The 11,610-nt window shown below is 39.0% G+C and overlaps 1 protein-coding gene across 1 annotated transcript in view; it reads left to right on the plus strand.

The window, feature by feature from the left end:
* PTN (pleiotrophin) overlaps positions 1-8,445 on the plus strand; it is a 77,410-nt gene extending 68,965 nt beyond the window's left edge. The window contains exon 5 of the mRNA XM_042050642.1: positions 1,759-8,445. Within this exon, the coding sequence (XP_041906576.1) occupies positions 1,759-1,811 (53 nt within the window). The 3' untranslated portion in view covers positions 1,812-8,445. The remainder of the gene's footprint in view (positions 1-1,758) is intronic.
* The last annotated feature ends 3,165 nt before the right edge of the window (positions 8,446-11,610 follow it).

Genomic DNA, 11,610 nt, shown 5'->3' on the forward strand with positions numbered 1-11,610 from the left:
TGGTGATCTCATTCCTACCATGAGCTGCACAAACTCTTCAGCAGAGTCCTGTTAGCAGTCTGCCTGCATTTATATGTCTCCTTTGCGTGCAGTAAATTTGGTCAAAGTCTGCATAGTGCCCTTCTGCTTGTGCTGGGTTTAAATAAATTTCACAGATTCCAGTGCTGGTCTGATTGATAAAATGTCACTGTTTCTTTCGGAGAAAGTGGTGTTGTGTGGGGAGTACAAAGTATGAGGGAGAGTGCAATCAATACAGAATCCAGGAGGGTCAGTTTTATAGAGAAGCAAAATTAGAGGAAGTGGAAGATGTGGGAAAGAGAGGTTGAGGGGGGATACAGGAAATTTGTGTGGGGAGGAAGCTTTAGCTGAAAGCAAATTAGATACTAACTGAATGAAAGATTACTTTCTCGAATGACAGGTTATGAAATAGTATCAAATTTTGTGAATAGCTCCAGACTACCCAGTCAGATACACATGCAAGCACACACACAGACACATGCAAAGGCAGGGGGCAAAAATTAATTTTCAAATGAAAACAAATTACTTCTTCTTTTAAATTATTATCCCTTTGAAAGTTAAGCAAATTTTTAAGGGAAAGAGATTTTAGAGTAGATTATATGACTAAACAAGTATTTTACTTTGCTTTGACTAAAGGATTATTGGAAACAATTTTTGTCTTGTTGTAATAGGTGAAGAAAAAATTTTAGTTTGAAACACAACTCAGCATAGTCTATGATTCTGTGATAGCTTTGCTTGGTTTTGTTAATGAAATCTGGGTTAAGGCAAACCTGGGTCTGCTTGCTTGCTGTTTTGGTTGCAGGACAGATGCTTCACAGAAGCTCTGTTTCCGTGTCTCTGTGGTACCTGTTTTGCTGTTTTGTGCTGATACCAGTAAGGAGTTGCTCATTATTTTCCCTATTACAAGGTGATATGTGACAGAAGACTACCTAATCCTCATAATTTGTTTTAATTTTTAGGTCCCTCTGTGAATTTCTTTTACCTGTAGAATACCACACTACCCTTCAGTACAGTGAAAGCTACGGCAGGTGGTAGTACAAGACATAAATTTTCACTTGTACCTTCACATCGTTCCCTTATTTATCCCAAATTAATTAGAGAAGCAGGTGCTCCTTAGTCCTTTGATCATTCCATCAGTCCCAGCTGGCTGGACAGGCCGTGCTCCCATGACCCCAGGCCAAGCTTCCATTGCTTCCCGAGTGCACATAGGTGTCTGTCCCAGGGAAGGGGGAAGGGTTGGCAGTGGAGGAGCTGAAGAAACAAGAGAGCTTTCTCCCCATGCTCTGGAGCTGCTGGCACATTCAGAGAAAGCCAAAGACTAACAATGAGACAGAAAGGAAGCAGGGGAAGGGTATATGTGTGGGTAGTGTGTGCAACGCTTTCTTCCAGCTCTCCACTGAGCTGTGACCCGGTTTCTCCAGGAGATGCCTGCTGTTTTCTTATTTTCCAAGCAAGTTCCTGACACAATGCTTTGCATGCCAAACAGGGTCAGCTCCTCAGATAGGGAGGGTTCTGAACGGAACATGCAACTCCCTTTCCATCTTCTCTACTGCCTTGGCCTTTCCTGTTATTTTTCTTCTTTTCCTTCTCTTTTCCCTTTCTTTGCTCAAAATGAGGAAACAATTCTTATGTGCATGGAGAAAAAAAAAAAAAAGGGGGAACTTACACGGGTGTTAAATGAAATTTATTGCAGTGCCTGCTAGACACTAATTTTTTATTGTTATTGTTCTGTCTTGACAGAATCCAAGAAGAAGAAAAAGGAAGGCAAGAAACAAGAAAAGATGCTGGATTAATGGAGTCAACTTGGGCAATGTGAGAAAGGGACATCAGCAAACATGATCAGTTAACAGTTTCATTTATACTTAGGCATTTTATCCTAAAATTATTTATAGCTTAATGGTACCATAGAAGAAAAAAAGCAAACACAGAAAAAAAAAAATCCTTTTTTTTTTATTACTTTAGTATTTTTAATGTATAACCCTAACAACAATTTTTAGAGGCCTGTAATAAAGGACTCCAAACTCATTTAGAAAATTATGTCTATTGTATATTGAACAATATAGAGGTTTTTAAAATTTTTTTTTTGTCAAGTCTTGCCATAGGTCTCAATCTGGTAATTAGTCCATGCAAGCAGAACCTGAGCCTGTGTGGAGCTCTGCTGAAGCCAGTGGTACCCTGTGTGAACATAGCACTCTGGCTGGATGCATTTATATTTAAGATTGGGACCTTATATCTGAAAAATTGAGGCCTGCTTCTTAATTTCTGATCACATCTGCATAACTGTATGAAATCGAATGTTTAAGGAAAGGGTGGGGGCATTTTGTTGAGTATTTACAAGTATGGATTTTTCTTGGATGTGTGCTTAATGTTCATTTCAAAATGTCACCATCTACAGGTAAAAGCCAGTAACACTCCTTTCCTTAACCATATTTTGAACATTGGCAGTAAATCTAAACTCTTTCCACAATTGGACATGAAAGAGTCCTAATTTTTCATGGTCTTCTAGCAATGATTTTTCAAAGTGGAATGATGACAAAACTTTCCACTTTTCAGCGTATCAGTGTTGGTGGATGGTAGTGTCCTCCATTTTACCTATAAAAGCTGAAAAATGCTGTATTTTATTTGTTCATTTTGATAGAAGGGAGAAAATCCTTTTTATAAAAGATCTAGTTGAAATTGTTGTGATTCTGCCTGACCCAGCTCCCTTTTGTATCAGTGGCAATATTCCTGTTGATTTTAATTATAGCTGGTTAAAAAATAGTATGTCTGGTGGGAAATAAAAGGAGAAATGTTTGGAAACCACCAGACGTAGTTCATATTTTTGACCAAAAAAGGGACAATTTGTGGGACCTGAAACCAATAGGAATGAAATTATTTTTGGTTTATCTTTTAGTAAAACAGAAGGGAAATATAAAACCAGTACCTTTTGCTTTCTTCCATTTTTATATAAGCAAAAAGACCTTGGAAAAAGCTCAGTCAACATAAAAATAGTTGTGATTTTTTTTTTAATATGGTCTGCAGGGGGAAAAAAAAGAAAAGTTATAACCAGCTGCTTTTTAGTTTGCTCATTTTTAATGTAATTTAAATGATTCTGAGTCCTGAGAGAAGTCACAAGGTATAAAAAAGATCTGACAAATGGCTGGTCTGTTTCAAGGCAAAGGGTTGTTTAACAACCTGACAACAAGCAGACCAAAATTTTTAGAGGAAACATAAGGGATTTCAGTGCCCAAATTAAGTTCAAAATCATTGCTTCTGAATTCTAAATCTTAAAGTTCAACAGCAAGAAATAAGCTTTGCCACTTGTGCAGGCTGGAGGCTTGCCTGCTGGTCAAGAGGAATAGCCTCCTTTGTACTCTCCTGCATGGTACCCACTGACTTCAGTGAAGCTGCAGCAGGTTGTGTTCATCTGAGTAAATCACATTTCTCTCTTGGGATTAGTTTACAGACAAGCAGAGTCTCTTTTTTTTCATACTAACATCACTCCCTTTTCTATGCAAAAAGAAATTGTAACAGTTGCAGAGCTTGCCCTCTATTTTCTCACCTGGAGGGTATGGCTGATCTGGACTCACGGTGAGGCAAGTCCTTCTGTTCCCAAACACTCCTGAAGCCAGCTAGCCAAGCCTGCACATAGCTTAAGGTAGACTAGCCTCACAATTATTTCCCAGACTCCTTGGGTGTGTTTTGCAGTCTGTGTTGATGTTGTTGTTATTTTGACTATGCTGTTAGACATACCTGAGTCCGTGGTAGAGTTAAAAATGTCCCCCACGTACGGTGGATGTGCAATGACCAAATCTAAAATCATAAATGCTCATATTTAGGTGGTTCTGGGTGCTATTTGGTTTGTTCATGGTCTAATCAGGTCTACCTGTGCTTGTGCCTCAGACTTAAACTAATGGTTCGGTAGGTCTGATTGAAAGCAAAGGGGGAAAGGAACTTTTTCACTCACCAAAGGTTTGTCTGTCTAAATGCTGCATCAGTTCACTTAAAGTGGTTTAGCTTTGAGTGCAAACACTGTTGCACCACTGTCTCACACTGGTTAATCTAGTCCATGTTTCATAGGGGGCTGGCAGGAAATGGGAATGATGCTGAGACCAACACTTTGACTATCCTTTAGCAAACCTTAGATGTGACTTCTTATTTCCATCTCCGTGAGTATAAAAAAAATGAATTCCCCTGTGTTTCCTCTGGTACCTTATGGTCCTTTCATTTAACTGCCCATCTGGCTTGTTAAAGGAACATTCCTAATAGATTTTGAAGGAAGCCAGTCGAGTTCCTGTGGTGGCATAGGGCCCTCAGGGAGAGAGTTTACAGAAAACAAGGAAACAAAATATATCATGTTAGGACCAGAGGAAAATGCAGCAAAGGGTGTGAAATAGGAGAACATTTCTTATGTACTACTCAGCCACATACGTTCGGATCTGTATTGGCATTGTATCATTGACAGCAATTGGAGTAATGGTTACTACAAAAACTTAACTTAAAATAGACTTAAAATGAAGAAAATTTCCAATAAGCCAGAAGAAAACATTCAGTGGAAGCTCTAGCTATTCAGGAGATGATAAAGTAATTCATGGCGGAACACAGAGGAAGATTAAGTCAGTCAGGTCAGCTCTAAAAGGAAGTACCCAGTACCTAACAGGAGCCCTTGTTTCACTGGTGACATTATCAAGAAAGCAAAAGGCACGATTCTGAACAAAACCTCTTCCCACCCATCTTGAGCAGTTTCTACTTCAGTCATTTTGAAACTTCTCCTTACTTGTTTTCTAATCTTCTACCCTTCCTGCTTTGGGAGGGCGAACTTGTCTGACAGTGCTGTGGGAGCGGCTACTTCAGATGAAAAACGTGTTTACCCTCTTGGTGCTATCCTATTGCAATGAAAAATGACTTAGCATAGATGTGCTACTTACCTAGTTTAACTGACAGAAATTTGTTTCATGAATGTCCCTCTCGAGGAGTGGTTTACATCTTCATTTGCTACAGCTGTAATGGAGTATGGGGAGATGATAAAAATCCCCCAAATGACAGCCTTTTTCTGAGCACTTAAACCTCTTAGAAAAGAGATGGTGAGTTGCTGAACATCAGCTAAGGATGAATCTGCATCCAGACTCTGGATTCCAGTCAGCTTAAACCTAAATATATTTGGGTATATCTCACTTCTGTTTCTCTAAGTAAGCTGAGGCAATGTGTCTTTCAGTTAGGCCCGTCTATATCTTGATTTGAAAGAGTATTTGAGGATTGGGACATTTTCTGACTTAGATGTATCTTCTGGCAGAAATGCCCATGGTGAATGAGAATCATTGCTTGTCAGCCTGGCCTATTTAACAGTCTATTAGGTGCAGCAAAACTTCTGGGCAAGGCTCCAGGAAGGGAAAATGTTTGTTGTACATGCAGGTAGGTACTAAATTGTAATTTACTGATTTTCATCTTCTATTTCCATAATGACATTCTGGGCTTGAACTGTTTTTCAAAGGAGAAAAGTTAGAAGAAATTAAAGAATAACAATTATAAAATGTATCAACAGGCAGCTTTGGAGACTTGGTCAAGAAGAGACAGATAGGAAGTCAGGAAAATTTTATACAAAACTTCTTTTGCATGCTCCTTAAGTGCGGAAGGCAGAGCTACTGGTTGGCACGTTTGTTTTTGTGCTTTCCCTGATTTGTGCCTTAATGAAAACTAATCCAATATAAAGTGTTGCAGGAAAGTAAAGTCCTACTCCAGCCTCAAAAGAAAGTGTTCAACTGGAGGCAAAGTCAAAAGGAGACAATAGTATATAGGCTAATGTGAGTGTTGAGGATGGGACAACGACCTGATTTTCCCTCAGTCTAGGAACTGCAGCAACATTAACAATGTAAACTCACCCCTTTTCTAAAGCAATATATTGGTGAGGTGTACGCCATTTTGATATGACACAGCAGGCTTTCATGTCTCCCAAATCCTAATCAGAAGGGGGAGCAGTATGTCAGTGGGGGTAGGTGTCTTGTATTCAATCCATTTTAATTCTCAAGGACAGCACTTCTATGAAGTTGAGGCTGAGTTCTCTCCTTTGCAGACACAGATTATACCTGTTGCCTGCCTTCCCACGCCTATCCATAATTTTTGTGGTGTTCATAGGTTTTCTGTCAATTCTGCTAAGGAACTCTACCTCTCAGTTGAACTTCTGTGGCTGTTGCTGATCTTTCCTCATCCTTGAGACTATATTCTCCATTTCTTCCTGGATTGTTGCAAAACAGCCCCAGGAAGCTCATACCATCAAGTTCCTCCAGCTTTGTCCTTCTGAAACTAAAAGACACAGTAGCAACTTGTTAATCACTATATGACAATGAACAAGGAAGCATGATAATGAGCTAGGGAGTCCCTGGATTTGCTGGGAGGGTGGATTGCTGGTAAAACTTTCCTCATAACTCAACCTGGTCAAGGCTTCCCAGGGAACAGAAACGATCAAATGATCATCTCAAAAATTAAAGACGTTGATGCAGGAGTGTCTGCCTTCAAACAAAAAAACCCCAGAAAACAGAAAAACACCCTAACTAGACAAATAGTGGCAAGAAGCTGTATCCTTTACCACTGTCTTCTTTTATCATCAAATTACCATCATGCATAGAGTTTCAGGGATAGTGAAAGACTTGCCTGAGCAGGTGTAGAGCATGGAGAGAGCCTCTTCCACCCATGGCTGTTTGCAGTTGGAGAAGATGTAGGTAGTCTCATTCATAGCAGCATCAAACTTTGCTTTTGGACCAAAACTAAACAATGCTGATATCTGATAATTTTCCTAATGGTCCCTTTCTGCTACTCTTCACAAATGGCCATCTGCCTTGTGGCCTCATCACTCTGAATGGAGCAAAAATCTGGGAAAACGTGAGAATTCAAATATTATTATCTCATTGATGGGGTTGTACAAACCTTTAGCCCTTTCTGCAGTTTGCCATTTCAATATGGGGTGTTATGGAGTCCCAGATGTCTAAAGAACTCTGTAAGTATCTCCTAGCCTTTAAATCACTTGGCTTTGAGTGAGTTGTGTATGAAAAAAACCTGTACCTACAGATTTTACTCCTTTCTTAAAAAATCCACGATGACGAACAAAACCTGCAACAAAACTGAAAACATGTCCAGTGAGTGGATTTATTGATGAGATAAAACAGAGGCTCACAAGTATTCCAGTTTCAGCAGGTCACTGAAAGACTGTACAAAACCTTTAGCCCTGAATTCAGTGATGGAAAACTAGGAAAATGGATAGCCTCTGCAGGACTGTCTTACCCACAGCCAATTTCATTCAATTAATTTTGCTGTTTGAATGCCCTCACTCTAATCTACCTGGCAACAAGACATTATTTAACTTTTCTCATTAGATTGTTCATTGCACTCCCCATGTTATAATTATGTAGTTCCTCTAGACTTTTACAGCTGAAGGAAATGGCTGTGATAGTCCAGAGTGTGTTGTGGTTGCTGAGGTGATCTGAAGCACAGACAGGCTGCAGCTTAGAGCTAGAATCCACCTAATGCAGATATCAGCATCAGAGACAGCAGCTCTCTAAATACACACACGTGCATACTGCATAGATAAATATACATACACATATGGGGAAGCAAAACGATAGGAAGGTGCATGCATAATCTAAATGCGAATCCCAACCAGCGCTGCCACGTTTTCAGGCTGTGGGTGAAATGAAAGAGCTTTTTGTCCTGTGTTGTTATTTAAGTGAGGATACACAAGTAGGATGAAGAGCTAGATTTCTTCCCACTTGCCAGCACTTCAGTTTACGGATAGCCGTGTCCAAGGGAAATGCAAAACACATGCTAATGAAATGGCCAAAAGGACTTACTATCACAGTGATGTTCTCTTCTGTCACACCAAGTACATTGCAAGGGTTTTGTTCAAAGCTTCAAAGTGGACAAACTGCTTCAGTTAGGTGTGAACATAAAAACATAGGCAGAAAAAGTCTTTTGCTCTGCCAATAAAAACTGAGGAAAATGGGTAAAATAAGATGGAAAACTAAAAGTAAGAGAGAAACCATCTGAATTCTTATAGTTTGAGTGTTAAACTGAAAGGAGAAATGAAAGTCACAATAACAATTTAAAGCCTGAATCTCATGTTCAGTGGATTTCTAATTCTGTATATATCTATTAAACCAGTGCTATATATCTTCTCATGGGTTACTTTCTTTTCCTGTTCCTTTTCCTTTATTTTCCAGTTTGTATATTGATTTTGTAAGCTAGCAGTGTGTTACCTTTTCAATTTTTTAAAACTTGTATGAAAGCCATATATCCATATTGTAGAATGAAAGCATTAATCCTGTAACATCCCTTAATGTTTCCCTTAGCTCTGTGGGATTGTGGGGGGCTCTAGCGAATGTATATGTTTACCAATTGTATCAGCATAATTTACTTGCTCTTAGTGGCGATAAAGAATTAAATAAACTAATACACAGACACATGGTGTCCTCATTTGGTTGTGGAAACCGTTTCTGGAGTTTCTTAAATTAATTCTAAGTACTTCATGGTATCTCTTTATAGTACTAATTTTCCTTGGCTGTAGGTGTTGCTTGACACACAAACAGATCTGTAAATTCAGAAAGAGTTTTAGTCTGTAGAGAGAAGTCTACCAGAAAGTGACTCTAGCAGAAAACATTTCTTTGGTTTGTGCACACCAAAGCCTGTCTGTCCCAGTTTCCTGGCACTTTCCAGTTCCTTTAAGCAGCTTGTTTCAGTAAACATTTATTTCAACCTGTGTGATATTGACACAATGATGGATTATTACAGATGAAGAATTTGGCTTTTTTTTTTTAATGACACTATCATGACACACATATCATAAGCAGTGGCAAGCCCTTATTCCCAGCCCTGTCATGCTCAGCTGTTTAACAGTGACTTTAATGTGTGTGTGTTTGGTGAGAGATGATTAAGACTCAAGAGTAGAACAAAGAAGCTACATTATATTAATGAGCTAAATATAATTATGCAGAAATTCAGGTAATGCTCATTGTATGTTAATTTCTTTTCCTTTCTTTTAGTTCCTTCATTGTCCTTTTTTCCTAAATTTACTTTGTTTTCCATATAATTTTTCTGGTTTTGTTTCTGTGTCCAACTATTATTTAAAATCCTAGAATAATTAATTAATTACTCTATGAAAACAATTCCATCAGTCACTGCCAAAAGAGGGAGATGCTTCACATTTTTTACAAGATGAGGTGATTGATATAGGCTTCTGAAGTTGTTTGGAGGAAAATTAAGTATTATAAGGTATGAAAACTGACAGTACATTCTTCAAACCACTAATGGACTGAGAAACCGAAATCCTATCCTTGGAAAGGAGACCAAGTATTCACCATTGTTTACTTACAAAAGAAAAATTTTAATTCCTTTTTAATATGCTGCTTAGCAGTTAGTTACATTTTTAGGTTACTGAACAGTGAGAGAGTTTCAAGATGCTCTTGTACTGCCATGTGAGATATCTGATCCTGTCAGTAAACGTGAGCTGCTTGAGGAGTGTGTCAAGTCATGGTTAGCTTCCCTAAGCTCCATCGTGCAGGAGACACAGTTCTGGATTTCTCATGTCCTTCCCACCTCTGTCCTCAGATGCTGACTGAGCTATAAACAGGCACAGAGCTTTTACACCCATTCTTTTTGGCTGGAATGGGTTTTAGAAGGCCATCTCTGATATTACATGGCCTCTTTTTTGCTTGTTATGTATGGAGTACATGAATGGAGAGGACTTCATGCAGAAGAGACCCCAAGTTTGGCTACCGCTTTGGTGCTCCAAGCTTTTTGGAATGGTCGTTCATTAGGTGAGTGTGTGGATGGAAGGAGGACTGCCAGAGGTGAGTGGGGTGAGATGTCTGCAGACAAGTATCTGCTAGCAGCACAAAGCCACTTTGAGACCCCAGAGCTCATCTGGTGCACTGCTACAGCTGAGGTTAAAAGCCTGTTTGCATTTCATCATCCCTCTGGCCTTGAACAGGATAGACTTGTAAATAATACTCACATGCATGATAGTCACCCTTGCACAGAGACACTCACATCCTCCCTTGCCTTGTAGATGATGAAGCAACACCTGATTTTCACTGAGAACAGAGAATTTGCAAACTGAACTCTTCATGTTCAGGATTAAACCTTCTCACAAAGTAGTAATCTAGGTTTTTGTCCATTATTATCTTTTATGGTGATATGGGAAGTCACCTACATGAGATCCTCTCTGTTTATCTTAGCTGGTAATAATTGTCTCCAGTGTAACCCAAATGGAAGAAAAAAACCCACTGTAATCTTGTAGTAAAACACAAGCCTCTTATAAAATCTTCACTGGGAGCATTTCTGAAGAAAGATTATTGCATTTGTGGTCAAATGAGATTAAATATAAATATGGGTACACACAGAGTATCTTTTACACAAAAATATCTTCATCCTTACTGGCTACCCCGAGTTACTGAAGGCTTTGTTGGTACCCAATCACCACTGAAATTATTGTCTCCATTGGCAGAGAATGTTTTTTTGTTAGTGTTTATTCAGTCTCTGCTTTCTAGTTACACTTTTCATTTGCTGCTTTATACCTTTTCTACCACAGGAGCAAAATATGAAATCTTGGCTCTGAAAAGGTCAGTAACTTTTTTTTGTTCTGTTCAGTAGATAAAGCCTTGCAAGACCAAAACACAAATAAACCCCCAAAAACCTTGTCTTTACAAACAATGTTTTCAATTAATTAACGGATATTTAGGAGTTTTTCTGTATTTGTTACTGGAAGTTCTGGAGGCAGAGTAAGAGGAAAGTGTTTTATGTTGGCAGTGGGGGAAAAGCAAAGATCTTTCCATAATGATAATTAGCTTGCATTCTACTGCATTTTGAGATACAGGTTTTTCCACCCCGATACACCATTTTAAAAACCCTACTGTTCCTAATAAAAGAGTTCTGCATGTATATAATTATGTGGGAGTTTTCTGGCTGAAAAACTTAAGCTTTTTTATTACATTTACTTTTAAATTTTTATTATTTCTTACAATTCACTAGAGATTCTCATGGGATCTAGATATTCAACCTTGGTCAAGTGCAGTGGGTGTTGCTCCAGGGTGTGCAGTGGGGCTCAGTTTGATGAAGAGGCTGCCTGGGGATGTGCTCGATGCAATAGGAATCTCCAGCTGGAAGGCTGAACCAACTTCCAGTTTCTCCTCAAAGCTTTTACAGTGGAGGTAGTAGTCAAAGAGATGTAACCCAAGGCAATATTATCCATATTGTTGTTTTTCACTTCCTTTCTTTTCATTTCTTCCTTGCTTGCTTGCTTTCTTCCTTTCTTCCACTTTCTGCCTGGGCTTAGGCTTCACACCACTGACCCAGAATTCAGGGTTTAAGTGATGACCTGGGAAGAACCATGCCCGTGATGTCTGCAACTACATGGAGTCACTCTTGTAAACAGTCTTTAAACTTCTGTGGGGCTAGAAGATACAGGAAGAAATTCTGGGGAGAAGTGGTTTTGAAAAGTGGGAGTAGAATCTCTGATGTAAAGATCAACACAACAAAAAAATGGGTATGTGTATTATAAAAAGACACAAGAAAGGACACAGACTGGGGCACTGAAGAATCCTGTCCCAAATATAGGTCTGCCTGGGT

The sequence above is a fragment of the Corvus kubaryi genome, unplaced genomic scaffold (assembly GCF_017639235.1).
Source record: "Corvus kubaryi isolate FWS band 111438036 unplaced genomic scaffold, C.kubaryi_AGA036_p1.0 74, whole genome shotgun sequence".
NCBI classification, from domain to species: Eukaryota; Metazoa; Chordata; class Aves; order Passeriformes; family Corvidae; genus Corvus; species Corvus kubaryi.